This window comes from Heloderma suspectum, chromosome 7, assembly GCF_057233095.1.
Source record: "Heloderma suspectum isolate Gila_16-S chromosome 7, 16-S_ref, whole genome shotgun sequence".
Lineage (NCBI taxonomy): Eukaryota > Metazoa > Chordata > Lepidosauria > Squamata > Helodermatidae > Heloderma > Heloderma suspectum.
The window spans coordinates 5864602-5880020 of record NC_139464.1 but is presented as its reverse complement, the minus strand read 5'-3'; the positions used below and the strand labels follow the sequence as shown (position 1 = coordinate 5880020).

Here is a 15419-nt window from a genome sequence, read left to right as displayed (position 1 = left end):
CTCTGTCAGCTGTGGTTGTGGGACTCACTTAATTCTGCCTAATTTGCTTATTAGTGCTTTGCGTGCAAACTGGCCTCCCTGAACTCAAACAGCATTGCTACCTGGTAGGCAGAGGGTGTGATTTATAAATTGAATGAATGAATGAATGAATGACTAAATAACAACATTCGCTGCACTTCAAAATCACTTAATCACACCATTGTGAGCCCTGTTCAGTTCCCCCTCAGGCATTCTCCATCACGTGTGCAAGGAGAGCGGGGGACTCTTTTGGGTTCCTGATGGCCCAGCCCTGCAATCCGCCACGTGTAGGGGCTGAAGTCCCTTAGCACCCATAGCTTGTGTCAGAGAATCCAACAAGTTAATTGTGCTTGGTGTAGAGAAGTAGTTCATTTTGCCTGTCCTCCTGTACATCAAAACCACCCGTGCACTGGTGAGAGTATAATTTATTTATCTATCACATTCGTATAACTCCCAATGGTCAAAGCTCTCTGGGCGGTTCGCAAAAATTAAAACCCTAAAATATGACCAAGCATCCTATAAAACCTTTGAAAATTTAAGACTGAATAAAACCAAAAGTAAAAACCAGGGTAAACGCCAGCAGCAGTGTAAAGATCCAAAAGCACAATAACACACTTAAAAACAAAACTAAAAACCAGTGAAAACTACAGGCATGGCCTCTGTTCATCTTCCTGGGGTGTGTGTGTGTGTGTGTGTGTGTGTGTGTGTGCGGGCACGCGCATACATGCACACATGAACAGAAGTCACACAGATTCCTGTCAGTACCAATGCAATAGGTCAGGATGAAGGGTTGTAGGAGGCGGTGTTTGACCTGGTCTTCTTTTTCATTTGTAATTTTTTGTGTGGAGTTTCATACAGAAACGAAGAGCAATAGAGAAAAAGATAGGGGAGAGAGAAAGAGGAAAAAAGAAAAAGTAGGGAAGAAGACAGAACAAGAAAGAGAGTAAACAAACATTGAAAATAAACTCTGTACATTTCAGACAAGCCATTGTCTTAAAAGATAGGCAGTGCTTCCTGCTTAACTCTCTCAGAGAAAATTTATCTCTGGTCCAGCAAAAGCCATCTCCGTTCCTAAAGAGGGGAATGTTTGTTTTTCCATAGTCTTTTAAATGGTGTCACTTTGAGTATTTAGTTTAGCCTTCCCCAACCTGGCGCCCTTCAGATGTTTTGGACCACAACTCCCAGAATCCCCCAGCCAGCATGTCTGATGGTCAGGAATGTGGCAAGTTGTAGTCCAAAACATCTGGAGGGCACCAGAGGGGGTCAGGCTGGTTTAGTTGCTAAGTGCTTTTCTCAGGATTCTTCAGCCAGTGTACACATCCTGTGGTCACAAGGTTGACCACGAAACTGTGGTTGTTCTTTAAAAAAAAATAGTGTGATACCTGAGATATGTCCCAGGAAAACCTGTGTGTGTCTGTGTTTTGGCCTGATCTTCAATAAAATGTGTGCTGATAGGGGTGCTAATCTCTTAATTCAGTGATTAAAATCAAAACAACTTCCAAACTCAGCCCTGCAATCTGCCTAAGAAACTGTACTTACCCATATTGTAGAAGCAGAGACTTCCACACCAGAAACTCCAAAGACTACTGGTGTAAATCCATCTGTGGTCTCCCTACACCCATACGGAAGCGAGACCTCCTCACCACCAGCCTCAGGCCCTGCCAGCACGCCACTCGAGACTGCCAGACCATCTCCAGATAGAACTATCATGCCACCGACAGCCATCCCAGAGGTTGGCAGATCTTCTCCTGGCATGGTCACCGAAAGTGTAACGCTGCCCCAAAGAGCCACCCCGTGTGCCTCACAGGCCCGGACTAGCACAGTTCCTACGACAGGAAACAGATCGACAGCTGTGTCATCTAGGGGAGCCACAGTGAATACAACGCAGTCATCCGATACAAGCGTTCTGCAGAAACTAACAGGTTTGTCACCAGGAGTTGTCCAGCAACTAACTTCATTGCTACCGCCTTCTCATGGCAAGTCTGCATTAACACTCTTCTGTCACATTTCAGTACATGTCATCCCACACTCTTCTGGAGTCAATATCCATGCATTTCCATATACATGTGCTTTCCTTCTGCCAGACTCATATACTCGTGGGATTTTTGTCTTTTCTCTCCCATCCATCAGGTCCCGCTAACGCTGAACTCGGTGCTCCCGTGCCGATGGCGTTGGTGCCAGAAGGGGGACTCCAAGAAACAAAAGGGAGGTGTTGGCATGTGTGGGAGAACTCTGAGGTTTGCAGAAATAAAAGAAAAGCCCTTTCAAACAGAGAGACATAAGGAGGCAACCCTCCCTCCAAAAGCAACAACAGCCCAGCAAGAACTGAGCATGCTCAGAGGTGTCCAGAACCACAGCATGCTGAGTGTCAGTTGGAAAAGGAAAATGGGGTGGGTGGTGGTGGAGTGAATAGACTTGCTTGAGGCCCTTACAACTTATCCTGGAGGAAGTGGGCTGGCTGGCCAGAAGTGCTCCTATTAGAGGAGGATGTTACGTTGCAACGTTTTCCTGTACGTCCCACTTGTAACACCACATTTGCGCCTGGGCTTCCATGCCTTTTTTCCCACCTCCATACACCTGATGCTTAAAAGAGTAGCAAAGGTGGGGAGACCCTGACTGGGAATTGTGATAGAGCCAGTTTGTTAAGCTTCTGCTGGTAGACCAAATTTTCAAAATTACCTTTAAAATCTAAAACATTTCTAGGCCACTTTTCCATTGAAACCTGCTGGCTGAGGGATGCTGGGAATGGTAGTCCGACATATCAGGAGAGCACCAGGTTGGTTTAGTGCATAGGAGAGTGCCATATCTCTGCATCCCCACAGTTCAGAAGTTGGCAACCTGACTTGTTGGCATCAGGCACGCAGAAGCAAGATGTCTGATGACCTAAAAGGGATACATCTGGACTGTCCTAAGGTTCTGGAGCTGATGCTCAAAGAGCTTGCTTCACTGTGAAGCTGTTCTTAAATATCAGAGGAGAACACCCCCCAAATGATCTGGATCAGACCAAAGTTCCATCTAGTCCCAGCACTGTTTTTCAACTGGAGCCAGCCAAAGATGCTTTCAGGAATCCATTATTTTTGAGCGTTAAACTGTGGGACACCCACCTACCGCTCCTATGGCTTCTGCTTGACTGATTCCCCGGTAGCATCCGTCTCCCATCTCCTTCTGGCAGCATCTCAGATATTTCAGAAATGCATCCTCAGCTGCACCCATTCACAGCCACATGTGCAGTGAAGCCTGATGAGTTTTCACTTCTCTAACAGATGCATTGGTTCTTTTCCTCCATTCATCAGCCTTTCTGACCCTGTAGTATCTTTGTCACTCTCCTCTGAACTGATTCCATCTGAAAAGATGGGGGGGGGGGAATGCAACATCTGCTGCCTGATTGTAATCACATTTCCTCAGATGTCAGTCCCCTCTCGCTCTAAGCAAGACCTCTTTCTCCCTGAGAGGGTCAGTCCATTTCTGAGCTGGACCACTTCGTCCTACAGGGGAAGAGCTTGTATGATGAAATGCTTCCCGTGCAAATTATTTTTGTTTTAGAAAAATCCCTGTATGTAGAAAACGAGTGTGTCACGGAGAAGGCTAGGCTAGAACCTTGTTTCTTGGAGATGCTAGTTTTCTATATGCAGGAAAACCTATAGGGACAAGCATTCCATCATGTGATATAAATACACCTCTCACTGTCTGGAGTGGTAGAGCCCAGACATGGATTTACCACCCTAGCAGGAACTGGGCATACATAGGTTCAGACCCCTGCCTAAATCCCTGGAGAGCAATATTCATTCTGGGTAGACCAGCCTTCCCGCACCTGGTGCCCCCCAGATTTGTTGAACTACAACTCCTAGCATCCCTCAACCAGCATGCTGGGAGTTGTAGTTCAACACATCTGGATGGCGGGAAGACTTGGGAGGCCCGCAGTGGGCAGACAGTAGATCCGCAGATATCTAAGACTTCAGCTTCCAGCATTCCTGATCATTGGCCCTGTAGGCAGGGGCTTCTGGGAGTTGAAGTCCAGAACATCTGGAGATCTATCTTCTGGCCATGCCTGGTATAGCCAATTCTGAACTAGATGCGCCAATTATATGAGGCAGCTTTGTAGGTAAGGTTGACTAGGGGTGGGCGGAAGATAGATGTGGATCTCCTCACAGCTATCTGGTGGATTTGTACTCCGTGGGCAATAGGACGGTGCAGGCACCCAATTCCATCAGGGAATCTGACGGAACCACACCTGCCCATACTCCCAAGCCCCTGCTGCAAATTGTCCCCTGCCTGCACTCAGCGAACAGCCTGCACTCACCCTAGTGGCCTCATCAAGCTTCACAGTCGCCATTTTTGAGACATAAAATGGCGATTGCAAAATGCGCATATTTGCATAAGCGCAAAATGTGCATTTTGCGAATGTGCATATTTCTGTATGTGTGCAAATGTGCATTTTTCAAAATGCACATTTCCACACATGCACAAATACTTTTGCAAATGCTCATTTTCGTGCATACGCAAATATGCGCATTTTGCAATTGCTGTTTTGTTTTTTTATATATGGTGACCACGGAGCTCAACAAAGCCACCCGGGTGAGTGTGGGCTGCTCACCAAGCATGGGAGGGGCTCGAGCACAGTCCAGGGACCAGCGGGCAGGGGCTGGGCAGGTGCCCAGTGAACCTGGACAGGGATGGGTTTGCACAACCCTAGTGGGCAGGGATTTTTGACTCCTAATTGTTTAATAGTAGCAGCCACAAAACTAATGTCTTCCTGCCCTAAGTGCTGACATTTTTAAAAAGCTTAGTGATAACCAAGAGTGGATTTTTGGTGTAGAAGGACTCTGTTCTGATATTGAAATTCATGGGCTCAGCATTCTTGAGTTCCAGGTGTACATCTTTTCTACCTAGCTCCAGTTAATCAATATTGGTAAGTTTTCTAGTTTCATGGGTCTTGGCCAGGTTTCTAGTTAAAAGAAGGAGAAAAAAGAAGCAAAGTCAGTCCCACAATCCTGACAGATAACCCTTGCTTCAGTTGTACCATAGAGAATATGTGTGGTGGAGTCTTATATTTTTCTTACTTTTTTTACAGCCGGGGGGGGGGGGTAATAGTCCCCTCTAATGAATGACTCTTGTCCCACAACACACCTGCTGTGGGGTGGTCTTTTTGTGGCCAGTTACCTGGGTTTGGGAATAGACACACGTGTCTATTTTAAAGGCTCACCTTCTCTGACGGTGCTTCCAGGTGAGACCCTCGTGGCACCATTCACGCCACCAGCTCATTCACAGAAGTTTCTGGCGTGTGGGGATGGGGGTGGGTTTCAAGACATCGTCATCTTCCGCTTGTGAACCTCCCATCTTTTCTTACAGCTTCTTCCCTCTTTTTCCCTAATGCAGAAAAGCTGCTAAGGAGAAAAAGACGGGACTGCTCCAGGGTGCCTTCCGATTGCTAGCGCTGGCTGGGGTTTTGATCATGAAAAATACAGAGTAAATCCTGAGGAGCAAAAGACACAGTGGCCACTCCTAAGCAACAGAATGGCAGCGCTCCGATGACGGTCCGAGTGCAGCCATTTTGATGGGTTGGAGGGCTGGCAATGAAGAGCAGGAAGCCCTGGGCTTGTGGCATCTTCCCTCCCCTTACCCTTTCCTCGGTGTGTGAGGGGAGGAGATCAGAAACTTCTACTTTTGGTTTGACTAGGTATAAAGAGACTTCTGGTGTTCCTGCATAAGAGGCAGAAGAGGGGTCTTCCAGACAAGGCTGTTATTGAGCCATTGACCTGCCTCATTCACGGAACTTTACAGGAGATGCTGAGAAGGACGTCATCCACTCAAACGCTCCTGTGTTTTCCCACAGCTTCTTCCGTTCTTTTTTCTTACTGCACAGAATCCATTAAGGGTGCAGTCTTAGCGATTGCACCCTCGCCACTTGGAAGCCACCAAACTCGGAGGCTCCTGAGAGTCCTATGCCCTGCCAGGCAGACGCCGGCAGGGTGGGAGGAGCAGCGGCGGCGATCTTTGCCACCCAGTTCTCCAACCTCCTGTATTTTCGTTAGATGGGCTTTTCAGCCCATCTAGTGAGGATACTTCGGGGAAGAGGCTGGAGGAGGCTCAGGATAACTCTTATCCTGACTGCTCCAGTCTCCTCCCCACCCACTGGAATGCCCCCTTCCCTGAGGCTCCAAGGTTGCTTTTCCGACCTCGGAGAGGCAGCCAGCACAGATCTCTCTGCACTGGCTGTGCAGGGGAGGGCTCTGGGATCTTCTGAGGGGTTTTACAAGCCATCCTGTGGTCCCGAGCATGCTCTCCCAGGGACCACAGGATTGCTCTCTAAGGGAGAAAAGACGGAATTGCTGCACAGTGCCTTCTGATGGGTAGTGCTTGGAAGCACCTTCCCCAAATGGGGATGTGGAGTTCTAGGAGGATCAGGTGCAGGGAATGCTGATCAGATTTGCAGATGACACAAAATTGGGCGGGATAGCTAATACTTTGGAAGACAGAAACAAAATTCAAGGTGATCTTGATAGACTGGAGCGCTGGGCAGAAAACAACAGAATGACATTGAATAGGCATAAATGCCAAGTTCTGCACCTAGGAAAAATAAACCAAATGCACAGTTACAAGATGAGGGATACATGGCTCAACAACACTACAAGCAAGAAGGATCTTGGAATTGTTGTCGATCACAAGCTGAATATGAGCCAACAATGTGATGTGGCTGCAAAAAAGGCCAATGCTATTTTGGGCTGTATTCGTAGAAGCATAGCTTCCAAATCCCGGGAAGTACTAGTTCCCCTCTACTCAGCACTGCTTAGGCCTCATCTGGAATACCGTGTCCAGTTCTGGGCACCACACTTTAAGAAGGATGCAGACAAGCTGGAGAGGGTTCAGAGGAGGGCAACGAAGATGATCAGGGGACTGGAAACAAAGCCCTATGAAGAGAGACTGAAAGAACTGGGCATGTTTAGCCTTGAGAAGAGAAGACTGAGGGGAGATAGGATAGCGCTCTTCAAGTCCTTGAAAGGTTGTCCCAGAGAGGAAGGCCATCATCTCTTCTCCATCATCCCAGAGTGCAGGACACGGAATAATGGGCTCAAGTGACAGGAAGCCAGATTCCGGCTGAACATCAGGAAAAACGTCCTGACTGTTAGAGCAATACGACCATGGAACCCATTCCCTAGGGAGGCGGTGGGCTCTCCCACACTGGAGGCATTCAAGACGAGGCTGGACAGCCACCTGTCAGGGATGCTCCGACTTGGATTCCTGCATTGAGCAGGGGGATGGACTCAATGGCCTTGTGGGCCCCTTCCAACCCTACTATGATTCTATGAAGGGGACTTGAGACCCCTCATAAGGAATTCCCAGCAGCCTCACCACCGTACAATTCCTATGATCCTTTGGGGGAAGCCATGGCAGTGAAACTGACTTGTCGTTTAGGCTGGAGATGGACAACGGCATCCGAAGTTAGTCAACAGCAGCATGATGGAGGTGTCGTAGCCAACAGTGTACACTCTCCGGTCATTTGTCCTGTGGTTGCCTCTGGCCAGGCCATTTTTTGTGGGCTTTTGAAGCCAAGCACACAGACACACAAAATAACCTTGCACAACCTGGGAAGAGAGAAGATGGTCCCAGGACAGTCCAAAGGCACATGATGCCACTTTCCTGAAGCTAAGCAGGTCTGGCTCTGGTCAGTGCCTGGATGGGAGACTGCCTTGTAACCCCAGATCCATCACCTTGAGGCCCGTGATGGAGACATGCAGGTTATATGTTTTCAGGGTCCACTTTCCAGGGGAGGGCGTGCCCAAAGGCCAGAGGGGTAGGGCAAAAATAGCCCAAACACCAGCATGTTTTAGCTCAAAATTCTTACTGCCAGTAACTCAGCCTTTCAACTTTTTAGAATTGGGGGTGGGGATCTGCACAAAAGTCAGGAAACCACTAAACGATTGGATGTCCAGAGCAAGGAGGGGTGAGCCAAGGGAAAGAGGCACAGCTGTCCGAGGAACCCTGGGAGGGGGGGCGGATTTGCCCTCGGTTTGACACCCCTGGTATGATGCAGTGAAATAAAGAAATAAAGAGTGACCGGGAAAAAGTCACCAGAGGCCCCAATGCCTCTGTCACACCACTTCAACTCTCTGGAAAAGCTGAACCCATCTCCAGCCTGACATTACCCCCGTCCCTTTTGTTTCCTGGCACATCTCTGTGATTCCAGCCTATTCAGCAGTCATGCCCTCCCTCCCTCCCTTCCCCCATTTTCTGAATGTCTCTTTTTGCTTCCGTTGCCCTCGCTCACAGCTTCCCCATCTGCTTCCATGACAACTCTGCCATTTGGCTCTCCCTGCCTGCTCCCCATATCTGTGACTTGTCTGTCAATTGTAATCCTGCTCTGCTGCAGGAGCTGTGTTGCCTGCACTAGATTTTTTTTTTTACAGCACCTGCATGCTGCAGTCATCGCGTCTGCCTTTTTTGCAGCAGCATTAGGTTATGGGCTGCTATCAGGGACAGCCCAATCAGTCATCAGGGTGATTGTATGAATGGGTGAAGGTCTGTGTAGCCAGTGCTCTCTCACTGAGCTGCGCCCCCTTCCATATTGCACTGTGTCATCCTGTGTGACCTTATAAAGGGTCTTAGGGTGCACCTCTTGGATCATGCAAAACCTCTGGGGGCGGTCATTTTGACTGCTGTTCAGACCCCATTTGTAAAACTCACATGAGCAGACCTCTTGGAGCACAGAGAAACATCCCTGCTTTGAAGCGGTTGCATTTTGGGCCTTGCCGTGTGTCCCTCTCCACAGAAAATGCTGCGAATGGAACAGCTCCCTAACACAGTCCCCTCCAGATGTGTTGGCCTACATCTCCCATAATCTGGTTGGGGGATTATGGGAGTTGTAGGCCAACACATCTGGAAGGCACCAGGTGGGAGAAGACTGCCCTAGAAGCAAGACAGCTATGTGGAGTAGGAGGGACGTGCAACAGTCTGAACTCAGTCTTAAGATGAAAAACAGTTCCTTTTTTTAGAAAAAGTACACCAAGTTCTTCTCCAAGAGCAGCTGAATCCTGCAATCACATAATTTATGCAGATGAAGCACATTTGCATTTGCTTGTTTTGCATCATTGATTATGCAGCTGTTAATTATGTGGTGTGATAAGGAGTGCAGCACTGTAACTAGGCCTGTGCCCCCCCCTCTCTGCCTCTTGAGATTTTATTTCTCACACACTCTTAGACCTATTTTCTAACCATGAGGGCTAGAAACTCCATTTAAAAAAAATGGCGGTGATACATCACAATACCAACTTCTGTGCTCCATGCCAAATGTTTGCACATGCTCAGAATACACACAAGCTGGGATATATGCTTGCCTACTTGCCAAAAGAAGGACCCAGCACGTTTTACGTCTATAATATTCCTTAATTTTTATGTTTTTATTTTTTTTTTTTTGCAGGCTCTCCTTACGTCAGGATTGGAGTCCCTTTGATAGGTAAGCTGCTTTTACTGCTTCGGAGTCTCCTTCGTTACTGGAAATGCTTATTGAAGCTGACCATATATATCGACCTATGATTCATGTTTATAAATACTTATTATCAATGAACAAATATGATACTTGTGGTTTACAGCAGGAATGGAATAGGGAATTGGAATGTCCTATATTGTTTAATCAATGGACTGCCGTTTTGGCATCTGTATTGAATATCTCTATCTTTGGTTATGCCTTATTCAGCAAAAACTTTTGTTTCGGGTGTATTGGACACCAAGTCTCTAATAAAGGCTTGTCAAATTTGGCTAATGGTTGGAGGTGTAATGCAGTCAATTCTTCTCTTATTCATACGTTTTGGAAATGCCCAATAGTTGCCTCCTTTGGGGAGGAAGTTATTATATGGATAAATTTTGTATTGGAAAGCTGTTTTATATTTACTGATGTAAACGTTCTCTTAAATTACTTCCCTGTTTTTTGAAACATGGCACATTGTCAGCATAAATGGATCTTTCACGCCCTTGTGGTTGCTAAAAGACTGATATTATGATACTGGAAAGATAAAAGCTCACTGCCTATAATGCAATGAATTGAAGACTTAACAATGTTAGCAACATTTGAAAGATTGGTATATAGGTGTAACTTGCAAATGGACATATTTGGATATCTGTGTGCTGTTTAGTTTTAATTTTTGTGAACCGCCCAGAGAGCTTCGGCTATTGGGCGGTATAGAAATGAAAATAAATAAATAAATCTGGTCTGCTTTTACTGAAATTTATGTGTAACCTATTTTTCCCTATTTTCCCCCTCTTGTTTCTCCTTAGAATATTGTAATATTTGAAACTGAGGGTTTTAGAATATGTTGTGATATTTCTATTTTTATTTTTGGTTTTTATGTTTTTTGTTTATTTGTTTTGTTTGGTTAAAATTCACAATAAAAAATTGATTAAAAAAAAAGAAAATGCTGGGCTATGTGGACCTTTGGTCTGACCCAGCGTGGCTCTTCTTATGTTCTTATCTTAAGAGACTGATTTAAAATACTTGTTTTTTAATACAGAATTTTAGAACTGCAGGCAAAGATTTGGTACATTACTACAAATCAATATGTGAATCTCACACACACTTACACCCCCACTGCATCCCTCCCAACACTTTTGGCCTTTTCACGGTACATTCTGCTCCCTAGGACCTCCATGAGGTTTTTCCCCTTCCCCCTTCCTCTTTGCTCTCTGGTGTCTTCCACTCCATTCCTTCTCAGCAAACTGCTTTCTCTGTCTTACATCCTTCAGATATTCTGATGTCTTCCCACTGAATTCTCCAGGCCTCAGCACTATCCAACTCCAGATACAGCCCCAAGTAGAACCTGCATTAGGTTTTTCCTAGAGTGACCTTGCACTTCCTCCATGGAAGTTGCATTGTTTTTGAGTGTTCTGTTGCTGATTATTTCCCCTGCAAAAGACTGAATGTCCATCAGCTTTCCATGATGTGATATTAGCTTGGCCAGATGGCTTTTATACCAGGCTTCCCTCCAGCTGGACAGGGGATGTTGGGAGTTGTAGTTGAACACAGAGGAGGGCATCTGGTTGGGGAAGACTGTTTTAGACTGTCATACACCTAACTATTAACACTGTCTTTCTCGTTTGTTAGCGGTGGTGTTCGTCGTACTATTATGCTCCGTATGGTTAAAGCGCTATAGAAGACAAAGGTAAGTTTCGTTTCGTTTCAGCATGATAACTCTGGACGTTGCCTTATACAGAGTCAGGCCATCGGTCCATCGGGCTCAGTGTTGTCGAAACGGGCTGGCAGCGGCTCTCCAGGCTGTCGGGCAGGAGTTTTTTGTGCCCTGCCTGGAGATGCCAGGGATTGAACCTGAGACCTTCTGCATGCAAAGCAGGAGTTCTTACCTCGGAGCTATGGTCCTTCTTCCCATACAGAGGGAGATTTCGCTGGGGGTTCACAGCACATGGGAAGGTGAGGAGGGTTGACCCTTCCCTCTCCAGCAACAACTCCCTGCCACACCGGTGCAGCAATGAGGCTTTTTAAAAAAACTCCCACTGGTGCCAGTTGTGGGTTTTAAAACAGATTAATGGTCAAGATGGTCGCCCCGCGAGGGAGGAGAAGTTTAAAGGTTAACCCTTCCCTCCCGAGCTGTGATCACAAGGGGTGTGTGTGTGTGTGTGTGAAAGAGAGGCAGGGTCATGCACCCCTTTTTAAAAGTGCAGTGGAAGCTGGAAATGGGCAGCCAGTGAAGGCCAAACAAGACCCAGAATCATGTTGTTGTTGTTCAGTCGTTCAGTCGTGTCCGACTCTTCGTGACCCCATGGACCATAGCACGCCAGGCCTTCCTGTCCTGCACTCTCTCCCGGAGTGTGCTCAAGTCCATATTCATTGCATCAGTGATGCTATCTAGCCATCTCATCCTCTGCCGTCCCCTTCTCTTTTTGCCTTCAGTCTTTCCCAGCATCAGGGTCTTTTCCAGAGAGTTTTCTCTTCGCATTAGGTGGCCAAAATATTTGAGCTTCAGCTTCAGTATCTGTCCTTCCACTGAGCACTCAGGGTTGATTTCCTTTAGGATGGACTGATTGGACCTCCTTGCAGTCCAGGGGACTCGTATGAGTCTTCTCCAGCACCACAGTTCGAAAGCATCAATTCTTCGGCGCTCAGCCTTCCTTATAGTCCAGCTCTCACAGCCATACGTTACTACTGGGAAAACCATAGCTTTGATTAGACGGACCTTTGTCGGCAAGGTGATGTCTCTGCTTCTTACTATGCTGTCTAGGTTGGCCATAGCTTTTCTCCCCAGGAGCAAGCGTCTTTTAATTTCATGGCTACAGTCACCGTCTGCGGTGATCTTGGAGCCCAAGAAAGTAAAATCTGTCACTGCTTCCATTTCTTCCCCTTCTATATGCCAGGAAGTGATGGGGCCAGATGCCATGATCTTAGTTTTTTTAATGTTGAGTTTCAAACCAGCTTTTGCACTCTCCTCTTTCACCCTCAACAAGAGGCTCTTGAGATCCTCTTCGCTTTCTGCCATTAGGGTGGTATCGTCTGCATATCAGAGGTTGTTGATAATTCTCCCAGCTTAATTCTTAATTCTTAATTCCGACCTCTGATTCATCCAACCCAGCATTTCTCATGATGTACTCTGCATATAAGTTAAATAAGCAGGGTGACAATATGCAGCCTTGTCGTACTCCTTTCCCAGTTTGGAACCACTCGGTTGTTCCATGTCCGGTTCTTACTGTTGCTTCTTGACCCTCGTACAGGTTTCTCAGGAGACAGGTAAGGTGGTCTGGTACTCCCATCACTTTAATAATTTGCCACAGTTTGTTGTGATCCACACAATCAAAGGCTTTAGCGTAGTCAGTGAAGCAGAAATAGACGTTTTTCTGGAATTCTCTTGCTTTCTCCATGATGCAGCGAATGTTGGCGATTTGATCTCTAGTTCCTCTGCCTCTTCTAAACCCAGCTTGTACTTCCGGTAGTTCTCGGTTCGCATACTGCTGAAGCCTAGCTTGTAGGATTTTGAGCATCACCTTGCTGGCATGTGAAATGAGCGCAATTGTGCGGTAGTTTGAGCACTCTTTGGCGTTGCCCTTCTTTGGAATTGGAATGTAAACTGACCTTTTCCAGTCTTGCAGCCATTGTTGAGTGTTCCAGATTTGTTGGCATATTGAATGCAGCACTTTAACAGCATCATCTTTTAGGATTTTAAATAGCTCAGGTGGAAGACTGTCATCTCCGCTAGCTTTGCTGTTACTAATGCTTCCTAAGGCCCACTTGACTTCACTCTCGAGGATGTCCGGCTCAAGTTTAGTGACCGCACTATCATGGCTATCAGGGACATTCAGATCTTTCCTGTATAGTTCTTCTGTGTATTCTTTCCACCTCTTCTTAACCTCATCTGCTTCTGTGAGGTCCCTGCCTTCTTTGTCCTTTATCATACCCGTCTTTGCACAAAACGTTCCCTTGAGATCTCCAATTTTCTTGAAGAGATCTCTAGTCTTTCCCATTCTGTTGTTTTCCTCGATTTCTTTGCATTGTTCATTTAAGAAGGCCTTCTTGTCTCTCCTTGCTATTCTCTGGAACTCTGCATTCAGTTGGATATATCTTCCCCTTTCTCCCTTGCTTTTCGCTTCCCTTCTTTCCTCAGCTACTTGTAAAGCCTCATCAGACAGCCACTTGGCTTTCTTGCATTTCTTTTTCTTTGGGATGGATTTCGTTGCTGCCTCCTGAACATTGTTACGGACCTCCGTCCGTAGTTCCTCAGGCACTCTGTCTATCAGGTCTAATCCCTGAAATCTATTCCTCACCTCCACTGTGTATTCAGAAGGGATATGATTTAGGTCATACCTGAGTGGTTTAGTGGTTTTCCCTACGTTCTTCAATTTAAGCCGAAATTTTGCAAGAAGCAGCTCATGATCTGAGCCACAGTCAGCTCCAGGTCTTGTTTTTATTGACTGTATAGAGCTTCTCCATCTTTGGCTTTGGCTAACCCACCCCTGACAACAGTTAGCAAGAGCATTTGGGGCTGATGGATGTTTCTGGATTTTTTTGAGGGCAGCTCCATGCATAATGTGTCACATTAGTCTACACAAACTGGGTGTGATTACATGTAGCTGGAACGGATATGAAAACAAGAAAGGTCTGGAAACAGGGACGGTCGGGAAAGGGACGGTAATGAAACACGGCGCTGTTTCTTGTTTGGGGTTGCGGGGCTGTTGTTGTTGCTGCTTTTAGTCTAATAAGAAATCGTAAAGGCAGAATGGTAGCCTGAACTCCCTTGAGCTGCACTGCCCGTTGCCTTGGTGGGTTGAGCCCTCGTCCTCACCCGAGAACTCACGGATACACTTTTGTTCTGCAGCTATTTCCTGGCGCAGACGGGGGCTCCCCTTGAGGGAGATGTGCCGCTGGCTTCAATGGCATCAGGAGGAGGAGGAGGCCAGGTGGCCCCGCCAGCCAGCGACCCGGAGAATCCACACGCCGGCAGCGAAGGGGCTCCCATGTTACCAGCACAAGGTGCCGCCTCCACTGGCTGAACGGTGCCGCTCGGCAAAAAAAAACCCAGACATCCTCAAAACTCGGAGAGAGGGAAACCATCTGAGGAGACCGGCAGAATAGTGGAGCAGCAGGTTGCCAGATACACGGTGCTCAGCACTGGATCAGGAGTGGAGGCCTTTGCCCACCACGAAGCACTGAAAGGAGTTCTTGAGCGTTCATTTCAGAACCTCACAGCTGCCGCTGCTCTGGCTTTTCCATTCCCTTGCCTGGGTTGAGAACAAAGTGGATGAATCAGTAGGAGAACTCCTGCCTGTGGGGCCTTCCTCTTTGGAAGGATGGCTTGCTGTCAAAGCAGGGGAGAGTGCAAGAGGCTGAGAGAGGGAGAACACGTGGAATTTGGAGGTGAGAGCCCTGGAGCACAACTTCTTCCAAAGTTCAGAAGAGGCACACCACATTTGAAGAAAAGGAGACAGCAGGGAAGCGACTGAAGGGTGCAGGAGACTTCATTTGGATCCCTCTGGGGCTTGGAGAGAGAAAGGTGAGCTGAAATATACCCATGGCCAGGTTAATTTGAATCACAGAATCATAGAGGGTTGAGAGGGCCTGCAAGACCATCAAGTCCACCCCCCTGCTCACCGCAGGAATCCAAGTCAGAGCATCCCCAACAGGTGGCTCTCCAGCCTCATCTTGAATGCCTCCAGTGTGGGAGAGCCCACCACCTCCCATGGGAATGGGTTCTATTGTGTGCAGTCCTTAAGTTCCCACCTCTAGAGATGTACCTTTAAGACTTGCCTAGAAGCTAGATGGCTCATTACAATGTTGTTGTTGTTGTTGTTGCATTTCTATACCGCCCCATAGCTGAAGCTTTCTGGGCAGTTTGTTCAGTCGTTCAGTTGTGTCCGACTCTTCGTGACCCCATGGACCATAGCACGCCAGGCCTTCCTGTCCTGTGCTC

General features: G+C 47.2%; 1 protein-coding gene across 2 annotated transcripts in view; it reads left to right on the top strand.

Moving 5' to 3' along the window:
- LOC146339300 (uncharacterized) overlaps nucleotides 1–15419 on the top strand; it is a 62037-nt gene that overhangs the window by 32434 nt on the left and 14184 nt on the right. The window contains exons 4-7 of one of the 2 annotated variants that reach the window (XM_084809027.1): nucleotides 1569–1940; nucleotides 9434–9469; nucleotides 11111–11168; nucleotides 14328–15002. In XM_084809027.1, the coding sequence (XP_084665153.1) occupies nucleotides 1569–1940; nucleotides 9434–9469; nucleotides 11111–11168; nucleotides 14328–14502 (641 nt within the window). In that variant the 3' untranslated portion in view covers nucleotides 14503–15002. The remainder of the gene's footprint in view (nucleotides 1–1568; nucleotides 1941–9433; nucleotides 9470–11110; nucleotides 11169–14327; nucleotides 15003–15419) is intronic. The other variant, XM_084809028.1, reaches the window with a different exon arrangement.